Below are 15,554 nucleotides of genomic sequence, written 5' to 3'. Positions count from 1 at the left end.
ACCCTGCCACCCACAACTCCCCTATGGGATGAGAGGGAAGAGAAAGAGAAAAAGAGAGAGAGAGTTAGACTGGGACGGGATTCCGTTTTGGCTAGGGGGGGTGTGTAGTGTAAAGTTCTGGTTGTGAGCACGCGCCGGGGAACTGGGCTGTACCTCTCTAAGTGTGCAAGCGTGTAATACTAATAGTGAGCGACGAGAAATAAACGACAGGGCAGGGCAGCCGTCATCTCACTCACCTTTCGAAAAAAGGTCAGGGGGGCGTGTGGGAGGGACCCGGTTACCAAAAAATCCTGGGAACTGGTCTCGATGCAGGGAACCAGAAGACGTCGTTTCGTTTTGGGCAACTTGTTTGGTGTTTCGATGTTGCGGCTTTGCATATATAAGGTGGCTGCTTCAACCCGAGACCAGATGCCACTATTCCTCAGACAGACAGCAGTCAAACACTCAAACAGAACAGACACACTAAACAACTACATCTCTTCTCTCATACACACTTATATATATCCTTGAGATATCTCATCAGTCCTCTCACTCTCACCACAACTCTTTCACAAGACCATCTATATCTCATCTACTCAAACCACCTCAACCACATCTACAACCACCCACCAAAATAAATCCTACACACTTTCAAAGCAACAAACCAAAACTCATCATCACAATGGCCGCCTTTGCTTCCTCCTTCGACGTCTCCGTCTCCATGGTCGACTCTGCTCGAAGCGGCTACAACATCGTCTCCCGCCCCAACACCGGTCCCGGCTCTGGTTCCAGCTCCGGTTCCAGCTCTTCCTCCAGCGGCCGCCGGCCCGATGCCCGTGAATACTAAACGGCTTCTTGCAACTTTCTTCTATTTCTTTTTTTTTCTTTTTTCTTCTGTTTTGAAAGCATCCAGTGCCTTCACAGGCATTTTCGTTTCGCCACAGCAGAGGCGCATGGAGAAGACGGATAGACAAAAAAAACCACACGGCAATACCACCTCACTGGAAAAAAACAAGACAAAAAAAACCAACACCTGTTCTCTTTTTTACCCCTCTGTATTTGTATCGGCATAGGATATTTTTGGGCTTCGGGATCTCTCTTTTCTTCATCTTCACCTTCTTCTTCTTCACCCCTTTTTTGGTTTGATGACATTCACGCGGCGTTGGACATGGGATCAAGACATCATGCTGCAAATGGCAGCCAGTTATACATGGATGGGTTCGGTCGATTTGTTTCTTCTGTTTTTGGGTAGACTTCTGAAGCTTTACGGCACCATTTCTTTCTCTTCACTTCTTGCTTTTTCCAAACTTTTTATCTAGAGTGTAGAATAATAGTACAAGAGTTTTTCTCTCTACCTTGAGTCTCTACTTTCCCACGCAAAACCTAGAAACGCTTGTTAGCAATGCAAAGTAACTCACTGGCAACGAATGCATCAACTCACTTTTCAAATACCACGCCTAGCACATCTTCCACATCGCCAGCCTCCCCCTTGCCAGTGATGCGCGCCAGGCAATCCGCCGCATACCGCAAATACTCCGCCGCAAGCACCGTGTCCGCCTCGACACTCGCATCTTCCGGGCGCGCTTCCGCCAGAAACTCCTCCAGATGGCCCCTGCATCGGGCCAGGAGCTGTGCCTGGCGTGCCGTCACCCCCAACAGATCCTGCAAGTCGACAGGCATCTCTGTCATTTGCGAGAAAGTGCCTACCAAGGCCTCTGTCAGAGCGTGGATTCCTCCTGGATCCTTGCCCAGCTCAGAGCTCAGGCTGGCCTCCTTGCAAGAGATGGCGGCTATTTGGGCCGATCCCAGCCTGGGGACTTTTTCGCCTAATCTTTGGCGAAATTCATCCAGCATCCTTTGGAGTTGCGCAGGCTCGACCGTATCTCTCTTGTTTACCACGATAAGGTGAGCTTCGGCCGCCGCGGCAATGTCCAACGTTTCCTGGTCGAAGAGGATGAACGGACCGGCCGGCCCGCTTTCAAGAGATGCCAGAACGACGACGATATCTGACTCTTGTGCCTTTTGCCTTGCTCTACGGATTCCCTCCAGTTCTACTGCCCCAACGGGTCCCGACGGTCCTATATCATCGCTCGACCTGAATCCGGCCGTGTCCGCAAAGGAACACAGATATCCTCGAATGTCGAGGCTGGCCTCTACAATGTCTCGTGTGGTGCCAGCCTCGCCAGATACAATCGAAGCTTCACGGCCGACAATCAAGTTCATCAACGAGCTTTTACCCACGTTTGGCGGCCCAAGCAGTGCGATTCGGATACCGCTCCTCAGCAACTCACTCCTCTGGCCACCCTGCTCGTGCAGGTGAATGCCTCGGAGGATGTTGTCCACTAGCCTCGCTACGTTGTCTAGCAAATCCGTCGGTGACTCGTCAAAATGTTGGTCCTCTGAAAAGTCAATCAATGCCTCGATCTCTCCCCGGGCCAGGAGAAGCTCCTCCCTCCAGCTCTCATAGGTGCGAGCCAACACTCCCGAGTTTCCCCTGACGGCTGCGCGCCGCTGCTGCTCTGTCTCTGCAGAGAGAATGTCGCCTAAGGATTCGACACGAGCGAGATCCAAACGATCATTCAGGAACGCTCTCTTGGTAAACTCCCCAGGCTCAGCGTAGCGGATCCGATGCTCAGACGGACACTGCGGGATAGCTGCTAGAACCGCCTTGATCGTAGCTGTGCCACCATGGATGTGCAGCTCTAATACATCTTCTCCAGTTACCGTTTTGGGCGAGGGAAAGAAGAGGACTACTGCTTCCGAATCCAGCACACTTCGTTGGAGTCCTGCAAGCTTTGGCTCGAGTAACGATCGCACAGAGGCGTATCTAGGCTTTGGCAGTGTCTTTGATGGACACAGGGCTCTGTATATCTAAAAATAAAAGCGAAACGTCATGATTGGTTACTTGACCGCGTCCTGTAATTTGGAATTCTGCCCACTTACGTCTAGACATGCCGGACCAGAGATGCGAATCACGGCGATTCCTGCCTTGCCTTGGGCCGTCGAAAGTGCGTATATCGTATCGTTGGTACCTGCACCAAATCTAGTGCTGAGCTGCTCAAGCTCATTGGCTTTGAACGTCCGGCCCGAAAAGGATCTCAGGCTGTGGTTACATGAGCATGACTTTGACGGCGCCTTTTTGAGCGCTCGAATTGATAAAGCAACGCCTGGACCTCGTCTGCCGGCGCGAGTCAAGTGCTGTAGCAGCAGGCTGTGGCGGCGCATGGGTTTTGAGGCCCCTTGGTAAAGAGGAAGGCTGTGGCTGTGAAATCAAAAGTGGCAAAAGTGTGTTGCATCAATATATACGACTTAGACGAGGCTGGTGATGTGCGGGCGAAAGGAAAATTTCAATGTTGGTGTTGGGATAATGAGAGCCATATCGTCCATCCAGCATTATGGAGACGAGATAGAACGTTGTGAGAGAGCGCACTGAAAATTTAGTGGAGGCTTTCACTACAGTTAGTGCCCGTGGCGGTCTCTCAGGCATCAACTCTGCACTAAGTCAAAGCGTCCTAGCGGATCCAGACGTTGATATGTCAAATGAACATTGATCTTCATTCACATTTCAAGCCTCATTCATATAGGCAACTTGGATACCGCAGCCAGCCGACGAATTTTACATATAGCCAGATACCTTTATAGGCTATCCTTTGGCTGACGACCAAACATTCATAGGCCATGGCTCCCACGGCAAACTCCCATGGCCGCTCTCACAGTTTGCTTCTGCTTCAGAGGCTTCTGAATTTTCGAGATGTTGCCAGCCCTCTCACACTCCTCCTCGACAACCTTGAACAGCCCGCCCGCCCCGTCATCTCAGAGCTCATGACCAGAGCAAAGGTATTATTGCAATACTCTGTACATTATACATGCAGTAGATGACTGACCTCCATGACCAGCTGGCAAAGACAAAAATCATCTTCTTGTCCTTCTCCACACTCCGCAAGCCACGAGACGCAGATGTCCTCATCAAAGCTACCGGGAAAGATTCAAATACCGTGGCCCGAGAACTTTTGGCACAGTATCCCTCATTCCAACCATCAGCTCTCAAAGATAAAACTGCGCAAAGTGAGTGACCACGAATACTCTATGAAAGATGCATAACTAAGACAATGTAGGAGCCGTCGTCTTCATTGACTCATTGAATTCTCTTTCTTCGGCAGCCACTCAGTCCTTGGCCGTCTTCCTATCAAGCATCATCACCCCGGTAGTGTCCATCGTGGGTGTATATCACACCGATGTACCAGTCATTCTACCGAAATCATTCAACGAATATGAACCTCACCCATTTACGCTGCTATGCCACCTAGCCACAGCTGTATTGACGCTCTCAAACCTGCGGCAAGAAACTGAACGTCAAAAGGCTCGCAACAGAAGCGTCGTAGAGCCAGAGTGGGGCCTCAAAGAACACCGCGAGGGCATTCTCATTGGCCTCGCAGAAAAGGGTAAATCTGAGGACCAGGTAGGCGTCGTCATTAGCATGGAACTACGAAGGAGAAGTGGACGGGCTGTTGATGAAAAGTTCATCCTCATGCCCAGTTCTGCGGCGGCAAAATCTAGGGTGGGCAAGCTTTGCCTGCTCACAGACCATCCCATGTTTAAGAAGCCTGAAGCCGAACAAGGAGATGGAGACGAACAGCCCGAGAGCACCTTTAACTTGGGACTTACGGAGAAGCAGCGAAAGGATAGAGAGGGGATTGTGCTGCCGTACTTTGATGCGCAGACGGACATTGGAGCGGGCGAGGGAGGCAGAATTCTGTACGAGATGGGCAGAGAGGATGATTTTGACGATGAAGAAGACGAGATATAAAAGTAACTTGGGGAAAAAAAAAGGATAATAAAGAAATATATATCATCTATCAGCAAGAATAAAAAATAAAATAAAATAAAAATACGGCTCCATCATATATGAGATGTCCATGATGCACGGCCACATTGAATTACATTGATATACGCTCTACCAGAGTAACTGAGGCGCACATGAAAGGTTGCGCCACTCGAATTGCATAGCGTCAGCCACACCCAACAACTTCCACGCCCAGACAGAATCGACACTTATCGACAACGCAAACATACTCTTTGATATAAGACGTCGGACTCGAGCTCGCACTTCCCTCTCGAGGCTCAATCACCAATTCGATATTCTCTGCCATTAGGCATCTCATCTTTTCGGCTAAAGTGTCAAGTCGTCCGCGTGGCTATTTGGTGGCCAATTCCCCCCTCTGAGGGTTGTGTGCGTTCTACTTGACACGTAGTTCCTCGGCAGTGCCCATACGAATTACCTTGTCCGCGAAAAGAGTTGCGAGACTTTGCTTCTTCTTTTTCTTCTTTCAACGTATACGTGTACACATAATAATCACATCAAAATGATTCGCTCAACACAGATTTCAAGGCTGGATGGTATGTCAACCGCATCCAAGACCCAAAACCACCAAATATCAGTCAACTAACCCACCATCACAGGCCTCATGCTTTGCGCTTCCGTCGATGACGAGTCCCAGGTTTGTCCTCCCCAAATCCCTCTCCCACACTCTCCTCCCTCTCCCAATCACACTCCCCCAATCAACAAACCAGCTAACACCCCCCTCTCCAGTCCGACGCCGCCGCCCTCAACGAAGTCAAGCAGCAGCTCCGCCAAATCCAACGAAAACTCACCCGCAACTCCGAGTCCCAAGCCAGCATCGAGTCCTCCACCCTCTTCACAATCCACTACCTCATCGACTCCGACGTCGTCTTCCTCTGCATCTGCGAGCGCTCCTACCCGCGCAAGCTCGCCTTCACCTACCTCGCCGATCTCTCCCGCGAGTTCACAACCACATACACCCCGCAGGCCATCCACAACCCGGCCCTCCGGCCCTACGCCTTCATGGAGTTTGACAACTTCATCGCAAAGACGCGCACTACTTACGCCGACGCTCGCGCTGCGCAGAACCTCGATAAGCTTAATGACGAGCTGCGCGACGTTACGAAGATCATGACCAAGAACATTGAGGACTTGCTTTACCGTGGTGATAATCTTGAGCGCATGGGCGAGATTAGCAGTCGTCTGAGGGATGATAGCAAAAAGTATCGCCGGGCTGCTGTGCGCATCAACTGGGAGCTTATGCTCAAGCAGTATGGCCCCTTTGCCGGCCTGGGCTTCTTCATCCTGATTTTCATCTACTGGCGCTTCTTTTAGAAGGGACGTAACCGAATTGGTTGTCAGGAGAGAGAGGGTGGAGGGAGAGGAAGGAAAAGGAAAACACAGGGGGTAGGAAAGGAACTATGGGCAAACAAAGGGGTGGTGGGAGGGAAACATCGAGTTGTCAATGCACAAAGAGCGGAGCGTGGCGTTGATGGATATCCATTATATTCTATATACAGTTATGTGACTTAATGCTTCTATGCACCACAAGTGTTCCGAAACTTTTCTTATCCTCCCTTGAACTTGTTTCTGCATCTGAGGCAACGCTGCTCTTCAGACTTTGTTCAGCTGTCGTTATTAAAAAAAAAAAAGAAAAAAGAAAACCACGCCATAACCTTGTTCGCCACAAACTCCGAATTCAGATGCTTCGCTGAGCCCCATCAAAGACGTGGTATTGCCTCTCTCATTTCCGTCTTCTCCTTTCTGTTCGCATAAAAAAGGGCTTGAAACTTCCCATGGCTCACATGACACAGCAATTATTGTCGGCTGTCGTTGTAGTCGGTAACGTGCTTGATCCATGCTGCCACTCGAGGTGCTCCTGTAAGGACTTTACGTCGTCAAACTCTTCATCCGGACGATACGGCTCCTCGTCGTCGTCTTCGTCCTGCGGCTGCTCTCCAATCGCCTCGCAGAGTGGACATAGTAGCTTGGCCTCCCAGTCTCCATGTGTCGGTATAATGTGGTTCGCAATGGCCACCGGGGCGAAGATGATCTGCTTCTGATGTTGACCACAATTGGACAAGGCCAATGCTTGCCAATTCGAGTCGTTCGCCAACAATGACACCGGTTTGTCTGATGAGCCGGGTGGCACAGCCTGAGTAGATGACCGCACCGTCGGCATACGCTCTATGTCCTCCCAAACCAAATGACCGTCGCAAAAGTCACAGACAAATGCAATATCCTGATCTCCAAACCGCTGAAAGGCTCCCACGTTCTTGCATGCCAAAAGTTCATCCGCAAAATATCTCCGATATGTGTTTTCGTCGGGCTTGATTCCGGCCTTGGCGTCACGAGTAGGTGCCCGCTGCTTCCGCTGCACAATGAATGCACCCAGACACCGCTGTGAAGCTTCCCGCGCTGATGTGAATACTCGCATTGCCGCCCGACATTGAGCTCGATGTAGCTCCCGTTTCAGTGAATATGTCTCGCGCACCCAGGTCGGATCGATAGGACCGCCGGATCGACTCCAGTCTTTTAGCTTATCCGTCAATGCCTGGAACTTGGCCCGAATCGTCCGCAACTCCTCCATTGAATCATCTAACGGTAACAAATCATGTTAGTAACTGAGTAGACATTCTGTCCCATCGAGGCTCTCTCACGTCTGCGGTCATGCTCATATTGCGAGCGCCCGTTGACCAGCGGCCCGAGCTCTTGAAAGTCCTTCCTGGCCTCGTCCAGCACCGAGTCTAGCGCACGCTCCTGCTCACGCTCGTCCTGCCCCCAATGCCGTTTATCGGAGAGGCTCAGGATGCGCTGGCTGTCGGCAATGAGATTCGCAATTTCTGCCAGCAGTGTCCCAACCGAATCGAGGACGCCCATTGCTCTGGTGAGGAGGGAGTCGAAGGATGATGAGTATCTCTTGGCATGCGAACCCCGCCTTGCAACTTGAGCAGGTGGGCTAGGGGCGTGGTGATATCTGATAGCCAGAGGACGACGCACAATCACGGGGTGACACTGCTTATGTATTGAGAGAGCGAATGGATGGATGGATCAGCCAAGATGGATCAACGGCACTCGTCAAGGGGCCTCGAAGAGCACCCGTCGACGGGCGCGTCGCATGGGGGGAAGCTCCACGGGTTGGGTGAAGCTCTCCAAATGACGTAGCGCGCTTGGGTCGAAGAAGCCGTTTATTACTATCAAAGTAAGGTTATGGATATACGGGCCGCCGTGGGAATCTTCAGCAGAACGTTGTGGCTGTGGCCGGCATTCGGTCGTGAACCCCAGACGGTTAGACACAAGCAAAGAGAAAGGCGAGGCTGTGCTGCAAAACGGTGGGCCGCTGGAGGCTGTGGCAGAAAGGGATAAGATAGGGATAACGAATCAGGACGAACGACGCAAACGCTGCCAAGGGAAGCAGAACACGGAAGAAGAAGAAAAAGGGAGGCAAGATGAGCAACGAGAGTGACGAAGGAAGACAAAGGCGAATGGAAGATGACGGATGGAGTTGGAGTTGGAGATGGCCAACCTGAGCGCTTTAGAGAGAGATCCAAATGCTGCCCGCTATGTGGCTTGATGCGCTATCGCGGCCTCTGGTTGGAGGCCGTCGGTGGGGGGGAAATGCGCTGGAAGGGGCGCCGGCTACTTGGGAAGACGCCATGATTACAGGGGTTGAACTCGCTGTGACGCCTCCCCCATGTGCAGCCCGCTCATGGTCCCTTTTTTTTCTTTGTCTTTTCGCTTCGGCATCGAAATGTCCTACATTGCACTTATGCACATCTAATGACACCACCCACCACCAAAAGACGAAATTAGGGGCTCGTGGTCCAACGAAATCCTGCCGTTTGCTGTCCATAGGGCTGAGGGATTCATCACGGGAGCCCAGTGGTTCTTAGCCTGGTGTGTCAGCCCGGCTTAGCGAGAACAACGACCGGCCAACCTGAAGCTTTTCACCCCTCCCACCTCTTTGTAATCCATCCTGAAACAATAACCAAGGGGGCCACTAACACATGAGGGCGTTCCAGGCGTGAGGCCTCATCGCGAAGTTACTTTTGACGGCTCGGCGCTTGCTTTGTTAGTGCTCGTACCTGGCGATCAGGGTTCTTTATTGCGGAGAGGAGCTATGCTATTTATATCTCTTTGTTTTACATGATTATCAATTAGCTCGCGTAGTCTATTTACTTGCTATGATCCCAAATCCCAAACTACATGTAATCGATACAGCATACAGGTAGGTAGCATTAGAGCATGGCTTACTTTCTCTTAGTCGCCTTTCCGGCATCAGCGCCGGTGGTCTTAGCCTCGCTCTGCTCCTCAGCCGCATCCTTAATGGCAGCCTTGTCCTTCTCATCCTTCTTATCAACAGGTTCCTCATCGTCACCCCCCTGGCCAAACTCGTTGACACGGGTATGGTCGATTCTGTAGGCCCATCGCTGGTACAGGTAGATGAAGAAGATGACGTCATCTCGGAACGTCGCCAGTCGATGCAGGATGGGCATCTTGATGGTGAAGGCGAACAGGTCGTCAATAAAGGTGTTGAGGAACTTGTACATCATGGCCTTGGCGGGCATGTGCGCCACGCTCTTGAGTCGGTAGTTGATATACAGGGAGGGAACCATCATAAGGAAGCCGTAGGTGTAGACAGATCCGACAAGAGTGGTGATGACAAATGAGTACCACGACTTGTGAGTATCGTAGAATAGAGAGTAGATGCCGTAGGCAATCAACAGAGGCACTGCCAGGATGTACATGTACTTGAAAGCGATTTCATCATACTCCTTGGTCTTCTCCTCGGTCTCGGTAAGCTTGTGCTTGTCTTCGAAGACGAACCAGTACGGCAAAAGCGAGCCTGGAGCCGTTTCTTGGAAACGAACGTTGACGACGGTGGTGATTTTCCAGAATTCAATGACGATGCCGACAACCTGGGTGCCGAGAATCATCCAGCTCGTATTTTGCGAGTTGTCTAGCAGATACAGGAAGATGACTGTCTGCATAAACACATTGGCTAAGATGGAGCGGACCGAAATGCCAACGTTGTCCTTCTTCTTGCGGTAGTGGGCAATGTCGGATCCAAAGGCAAGCGTCTCCAAAATCATGTGAGCAATGCTGGCAAAAGCGGTGATGCCGAGCAGGATGGGGTTGGTGTCGATAAAGATTTCCTTGATCATTTCGATCTCCGATCCGTCGCCGCCGCCAGGAATTGGGTTGCCGAGGGCAGCCTGGCGAGCGTTCTCCTTTGAGTTTTGCTCGACAGCGGCCATGGCGTAGAATTGCCAGCCGGGCATGTTGTTGAGGTCGATGTGAAGCGGCAGCTCCTTGACTGTGTCATTAAGGAGCGTCATGTGGGTCTTCAACTGCCAGAACGTGTTGACAAAGAGAGTTGGATCTAAGAGAAATGATGGGTTAGCTCGTCAATTTGCATTACAAACGTACCATGACGGCATGACTTACAGTACCAGCCGTTTTGGCCCGTGCCATCGCGGGCACCGGTTGCCTCAAGGCGGAGGAACGTCTTAAGGGCAGGGTGAATAGTGTCCAAGTCCTTGACTCCCAGGCCAGGCACCAGGGAGAAACTGGCATTCTGGTGGTAGTAGTTTGAAATGATGGGACCCGACGTGTCTACTTCTTCTGGCTCCTCTACGGGAGAAGGAAGGTCCTCGAGCAGATTTCTTGTCTTGACTACCTTTTTCTTGGGCAGATACTGGGTAAGAGGATGGACAACATGGTATGCTCGGCCGGGGTCATAGCTGGGCAGATAAGGATCCAGAACGCTACCAGCAAGGCCAATGTAGAAGTGACCCCAAAGCGTACCATTGTTCTGCACGGCTTCCGGCACGGTAAAGGTAGTATCGACTGACCGCTTGTCCGTCTTGTTGTTCATGTGAAACCTCTTCTCGTCCAGCACGATATACTCGGGTTGAACATTGGCCAGAGGGATCGGGTTAAACGAGGGCGAGATGGCGACGACGATGTCCAGGTGACTGTCCTGTGGCCAGATTGGGGCAATGGTCTTGGGGATGTGCCTGTAAGTAGCGCCCTCATCGAGGTGTCGCGGCCGAAGCTGGTACGGCGGGATGGTCCCCAAGTTGCCGGGGACGATGATGGATTCGCCGGTCTCGGGATTGGTGGTGGCCACGCCGGTCTGGTCCTTGGCCATGTAGAAGCTGAGGAAGACGTTGACGCCGAGGTAGAAGACGACACCCATGATGATTTTGTTCATGCTGATGCCCTGCACATAACTCGTCAGCCCGCATTCAAGACACAGAATGGCCGGCAATCTTGACTTACACTGCCTTGGTCTTGCTGGCGCCGTGCCGCCTGGCCCGCAGGCCGTTGCGCCGCTGTTTCGGGCATTGCGCAGACTGTCGTGCGTCGCGTGGGACACAGACCCGTCAGAGGCCTTTTCGCCTTGTGGTAGTGAGTCCGGAGAGCAGCTGGTCGCCCTGGAAGCAGAAAGGCGAGCGTCGTTGCGAAAGCTTCAAAATTGTGCAAGATGCATGTGGCCTTTCGCAAGCACGCAGCCTTGAGAGTACCGTTCCATCTTGGGCCTAGGTCGAACCTGTGTACCTATCGCACACTTCGCAGCGCAAAAAGATACTTGAGCAGCGGCAGGCGGCGGGGGCCGGAGTAAATCGGCGCCGTGGGCCCCATCCACCCGGGTCGGCGAATCAGCGGCAGGCTCCGTGGCACGAGAGAGAGCTCTGGAATATGGCGGGCAACAGCAGAAAAAGAAGACAAGATTAAAAAGAGCCTCATGGCTGGAGCGAGTCAAGGCGGGATTATACTGAAGGCCGATTGACGACTAACTCTGAGCCGTGTTTTGCAGTGACACGCTGCCCCTGATCCGCTTGGCCGTCACCAAGCAAAACGGCCAGGTGACGCATCTTTGCATCTAGAAGCCCTGAGCAAAGGTCTCCGGTGATTAGCGAGAATCGGACATGCGAATGCGGCATTGTTTCAGTGTTGCCCAGACCGCAGATAGTATCTAGTTGTCTTAAATGGAGCAGGATTAGAATACATGTACATGGCAATCAGGTCAGTGATGCATGAGTAGGTTGTAATCGTAGTGGCGGTATGCGGATATCGAGACTCAAATGCAAAATAGCAAGACAAAAAAAACCAACGGCGTCCAACTGAACCACAAACCCACTCTCCCTTCCCATTCCCCTCGCCCCAGAATCTGCTGTTTCTCACCGGCCCTGTCCTGCTGACCACTTTTGTCCAGCTCTCTGCGAAACCCAGCAAATGAAGTCCTCAATTGCTGTCGTACAAAGGTGAGCCACGAAAATACCAAAACCAAAGTTCCCAAGGGGAGACTGTCAGAGGCCTGTCCCACCGCCCGAAACAAACGCCAATTGGGCGATCTCGGCCTGCGGCGAGCCAATTTGGCAATTTTCAAAATTACCACATTCGCATTGGTCCCCGGCAACTGCATGACTCCCACGCCTCGAAGTTTGGGAATATCGGATATCCAAACCGCTAGTCCTAGTCCCCTCCATCGATTATGGGGGCCGGCGGTGGCCGATGGCTGCCGGGGGGGCGCTTCGAACTAGTTAGTGGCAGCGTTTGCGCCGTCAGATCTGGAACGTTCAACTTTTGGCGTAATTCGCAGTTGTCACTCGCAGAAGTTATATCTAGCCCCGGGTTCGCCACCGTTTGTTTTCGAACTTCTCTCTCTTTTCTTTTCGACGAAGATTGAACTCTGGTTCGCTGCCTCTTGCAACCAACAGGATTGAAGCATCTTAGCCTCGCTCTTTACTCGACCGTCTGGCTCTTAACGCCCAAAGCCATACCCACCACTCCTTAGGCATCTGCCCAATCCCCCGTCTGCTCAAGACTTTGGAGAGACATATATAAATCATTTTTATAAATCGGGACGTCATTCCTCTTTCTTCTACTACTTCTTCTCCTGCTTTGTCGCAACTTTTCGCGCCTCGAATTCGACCCCGCCACGCAGAAACGACAAATCTACAGATCCCCCACCATGACTGCTGATAGCACCGTTACCGGCCAGAACGGCGCCTCCAACGGCACCGCCAACGCCAACGGCACTCCTCGCACCAAGATCTGCGTATTCTGCGGCTCAAGCGCAGGAAACGATCCTGAACATGTCGAAACCGCTCGAGAGCTCGCCAGGGTAATGGCCGAGAACGATATTGACCTTGGTGGGTTACAGAACACCCTCCTCCCAAAAGACCATACAACGAGACACACCCCTGCTAACATCTCTTTTTTCAAACATCCAGTCTACGGAGGCGGCACCGTCGGCCTCATGGGCGAAGTCGCAAAGACCCTGTGCGAACTCAAGGGCCCCGACGCCATCCACGGCATCATCCCCGAGGCCCTCGTCAAGTACGAGCGCAACGACACCTACCAGACCATCAACACCAACAACCAATACGTGCCCACCGAGTCCACCTACGGCCGCACCACCGTCGTCAAGGACATGCACACGCGCAAGAAGCTCATGGCCGAGGAGGTCTTCAACGGCGGGCCCGGCAGCGGCTTCATCGCCCTCAGCGGCGGCTACGGCACCGTCGAGGAGCTCTTCGAGGTCGTCACCTGGAACCAGCTTGGCATCCACAAGCGCGGCATCTGCATGCTCAACATCAACGGCTACTGGGACGGCATCATCCAGTGGGTCGACAAGGCCGTCGAGCAGGGCTTCGTCAAGCTGCCCAACAAGGACATCCTCGTCACCGCAACCACCGCCGAGGACGCCATCCTGGGTCTGATGAACTACCAGGGTTCCGAGGGTACTTTTAAGCTGGAATGGGGAACACAATAGATTTTGGGTTAGGTTAGGGATATAGAGGATAAACCGTGCAACGGGAATGCTTGGACGGTTCAGGACTGCAAACAAGCAAGCCCTGCATTTGCTTAATTATTATTTGTTTATTTTGTTGCTTCTTTGGACAGCTTTCAGGAAAAAATCATCACTGCATGTGGGGTATTTGATGTATGGTATAGAATGGTTTGGTTTTCAGCAAAACGATATAAATGTTATATATCCATAGACAGGTTTACAATTACGTCATGGAACGGGAGTAATATCATGATTAGGTATCTTTCTTTCTTTTTGTTATTATTCCTTCATTCGTGCCAAGTTTGACCATTTGTGCTGTCTCAAGCAGCCTCTAGTGATACATGATCTAAACTCTTCTCCCGCAGCCCCTCTAGTTCATCAGTGCCTCCTCGTCGTCTAGCTGTCAACCTCCATTCCCTCGCCCGCGGCGGCATCTCCCTCTCCCTCTCCCTCGCCTCCTTGGCTCTCGCTGGCACTCTCGATCCACGACTTGACCTCAAAGCCGTCGTATAGTTTAAAGGGCTCGATGCTTGATCGGCCGTTGGGGCCCTCTTTCAGGCCCACCAATCCCACTGATGTATTCTCGACCGTCAGCTCCTTGTCCTGTACCAAGCTCTCCTTGAGCGCTCTCAAGCCGTGCTTGACCAGTTCTTCCTTTGAGCAGTCGGCAAACGACTCAATGTTCCGCTCCAGATATGTCCGGGCCATCTGGCTTCGTGCGCCAATAGCAAACGCAACCATCTCCTCCGTCATACCCGATGGCTGGAACTCGAACAGGTGGGGGCCGTTCTCGTCGACGCCAGCTACCAGCAGCCCAATGCCGTACGGCCTCTTGCCGTAGACCTGGGTGTTGATCTGTGCCTTTTCGCCAATCATGCCGACCAGTGTGTGTATGGGGATCGGGCGGCCGTAGGTGAGGCGGTGGCCCAGGGACTGTTGCTTCATGAAGTTGGACAGGACACGGGCATCTGATGTGAGGCCGGCGATGGCAATGGCGGTGTGTTCGTCAATCTCGAAAAGTTTCTTCTGGTATGACGACAGTTCCTCTGCGTTTCGCTGTTTGTTGCCACGCGGGCCAGGGTCAGCCTTGGTTTCTGGTGTAGATGCTGAGGGGTAGATGCAAACTTGCCTTGACGGCAAACAGGCCGACGTGTGTTTTGCTGGCAATTCCGACCACCACTGATCCCTGCTTCACGGCCTCGCCCGCATATTCGATCTGGAAGATGCGGCCTTGCGGCGAGCTAGAGACGATTGTCATGTCAGCTATGGCGAGCTTGGAGCTACGAGGCGACGGCAGCTGGAGGGGCTCCAGCCAGTCGGGCAGAGCACATACAAGGTGACGGAATCGTTATCGTAGTTGTTCCTGAACATGGTGATTCACTGCGGTCGGGGAAAGTTTCGGAGGGGAGAAAGAAGCGAGTTTTGTTTTGTAACGGCGCGGCGACGAAGGAAAGATGCCGTTTGGTGCTGCGATATGGCTGATGAGGGAAACGCATCCAGGCAACCTAAGCTTCGTCGCCTTGCTGTGGCTGGAGACTCGGACGCCACCCGCTGCGAACACTCTTCAGCCACAGCCAACCAAGCTGTGGTCGGTGGGTGAGTCAGCAATTCTTGAGACCATGTTAGTACGCTCCACCTAGAAGAAATCGAACAGCATCAGAGTCCGTTCCTGGATCTCAAAAGCAGCTGTCATTGCAGCTTGCAGTCAATGTATCGAGTAAAAGTATATAGGTAGTTGCTATGGTCAATTCAACTATGAATAGCGAAACTCACTTCAATTGACCCCAAAAAACAAGCCCAATTCATCAGTACTACCTTACTTGGACTACCTAGTATGGCACCGTAGCATCATACTTGCCTTAGTAGTTAGTAGACAGAATTAATTACTGTGACGCCAGCTTATTGCTAAAAGCATAATAAAACGCCAGCAAA

General features: G+C 52.1%; 9 protein-coding genes across 9 annotated transcripts; 5 read left to right on the top strand and 4 right to left on the bottom strand.

The window, feature by feature from the left end:
* The first annotated feature begins 268 nt into the window (after nucleotides 1-268).
* V8C40DRAFT_100082 (uncharacterized protein) lies at nucleotides 269-659 on the top strand. Its single transcript, XM_083210657.1, has one exon. It carries the CDS (start codon nucleotides 307-309, stop codon nucleotides 508-510), a length of 204 nt encoding a protein of 67 aa, XP_083078085.1. The 5' UTR covers nucleotides 269-306; the 3' UTR covers nucleotides 511-659.
* A 2-nt stretch (nucleotides 660-661) lies between these two features.
* V8C40DRAFT_261732 (uncharacterized protein) lies at nucleotides 662-949 on the top strand (the record flags this gene model as incomplete). The annotated part of the gene is made up of 2 exons (XM_083219295.1): nucleotides 662-815; nucleotides 924-949. The coding sequence occupies 2 exons, from the start codon at nucleotides 662-664 to the stop codon at nucleotides 947-949; spliced, it is 180 nt and encodes a 59-aa protein (XP_083078084.1).
* Nucleotides 950-1,202: 253 nt separating this feature from the next.
* Nucleotides 1,203-3,385, bottom strand: V8C40DRAFT_233468 (GTP-binding protein TrmE N-terminus-domain-containing protein). The gene is made up of 3 exons (XM_083213369.1): nucleotides 2,923-3,385; nucleotides 1,421-2,850; nucleotides 1,203-1,362 (listed from the first exon to the last, which is right to left on the bottom strand). The coding sequence occupies exons 1-3, from the start codon at nucleotides 3,202-3,204 to the stop codon at nucleotides 1,344-1,346; spliced, it is 1,731 nt and encodes a 576-aa protein (XP_083078083.1). The 5' UTR covers nucleotides 3,205-3,385; the 3' UTR covers nucleotides 1,203-1,343.
* Nucleotides 3,386-3,514: 129 nt separating this feature from the next.
* Nucleotides 3,515-4,868, top strand: V8C40DRAFT_233465 (Elongator subunit IKI1). The gene is made up of 3 exons (XM_083213368.1): nucleotides 3,515-3,816; nucleotides 3,876-4,044; nucleotides 4,095-4,868. The coding sequence occupies exons 1-3, from the start codon at nucleotides 3,658-3,660 to the stop codon at nucleotides 4,784-4,786; spliced, it is 1,020 nt and encodes a 339-aa protein (XP_083078082.1). The 5' UTR covers nucleotides 3,515-3,657; the 3' UTR covers nucleotides 4,787-4,868.
* Nucleotides 4,869-5,030: 162 nt separating this feature from the next.
* V8C40DRAFT_233464 (SNAP receptor SEC22) lies at nucleotides 5,031-6,425 on the top strand. The gene is made up of 3 exons (XM_083213367.1): nucleotides 5,031-5,376; nucleotides 5,440-5,477; nucleotides 5,570-6,425. Exons 1-3 carry the CDS (start codon nucleotides 5,343-5,345, stop codon nucleotides 6,152-6,154), a joined length of 657 nt encoding a protein of 218 aa, XP_083078081.1. The 5' UTR covers nucleotides 5,031-5,342; the 3' UTR covers nucleotides 6,155-6,425.
* A 152-nt stretch (nucleotides 6,426-6,577) lies between these two features.
* On the bottom strand, nucleotides 6,578-7,864 carry V8C40DRAFT_100057 (uncharacterized protein). Its single transcript, XM_083210656.1, has 2 exons — nucleotides 7,480-7,864; nucleotides 6,578-7,417 (listed from the first exon to the last, which is right to left on the bottom strand). Exons 1-2 carry the CDS (start codon nucleotides 7,697-7,699, stop codon nucleotides 6,621-6,623), a joined length of 1,017 nt encoding a protein of 338 aa, XP_083078080.1. The 5' UTR covers nucleotides 7,700-7,864; the 3' UTR covers nucleotides 6,578-6,620.
* Nucleotides 7,865-8,890: 1,026 nt separating this feature from the next.
* On the bottom strand, nucleotides 8,891-11,276 carry V8C40DRAFT_99904 (CLPTM1L-like protein). Its single transcript, XM_083223718.1, has 3 exons — nucleotides 11,105-11,276; nucleotides 10,268-11,045; nucleotides 8,891-10,202 (listed from the first exon to the last, which is right to left on the bottom strand). The coding sequence occupies exons 1-3, from the start codon at nucleotides 11,168-11,170 to the stop codon at nucleotides 9,070-9,072; spliced, it is 1,977 nt and encodes a 658-aa protein (XP_083078079.1). The 5' UTR covers nucleotides 11,171-11,276; the 3' UTR covers nucleotides 8,891-9,069.
* A 1,139-nt stretch (nucleotides 11,277-12,415) lies between these two features.
* V8C40DRAFT_233454 (LOG family protein) lies at nucleotides 12,416-13,888 on the top strand. The gene is made up of 2 exons (XM_083213366.1): nucleotides 12,416-12,981; nucleotides 13,063-13,888. Exons 1-2 carry the CDS (start codon nucleotides 12,801-12,803, stop codon nucleotides 13,602-13,604), a joined length of 723 nt encoding a protein of 240 aa, XP_083078078.1. The 5' UTR covers nucleotides 12,416-12,800; the 3' UTR covers nucleotides 13,605-13,888.
* Nucleotides 13,869-15,108, bottom strand: V8C40DRAFT_233453 (proteasome core particle subunit alpha 6). The gene is made up of 3 exons (XM_083213365.1): nucleotides 14,956-15,108; nucleotides 14,752-14,863; nucleotides 13,869-14,678 (listed from the first exon to the last, which is right to left on the bottom strand). Exons 1-3 carry the CDS (start codon nucleotides 14,991-14,993, stop codon nucleotides 14,019-14,021), a joined length of 810 nt encoding a protein of 269 aa, XP_083078077.1. The 5' UTR covers nucleotides 14,994-15,108; the 3' UTR covers nucleotides 13,869-14,018.
* Nucleotides 15,109-15,554: the final 446 nt, after the last annotated feature.

Source organism: Trichoderma camerunense (assembly GCF_050948025.1).
Source record: "Trichoderma camerunense strain CBS 138272 chromosome Unknown V8C40scaffold_2, whole genome shotgun sequence".
Classification (NCBI taxonomy): domain Eukaryota; kingdom Fungi; phylum Ascomycota; class Sordariomycetes; order Hypocreales; family Hypocreaceae; genus Trichoderma; species Trichoderma camerunense.
The sequence above is the reverse complement of the archived record's forward strand: the minus strand, read 5'-3'. Positions and strand labels throughout refer to the sequence as shown.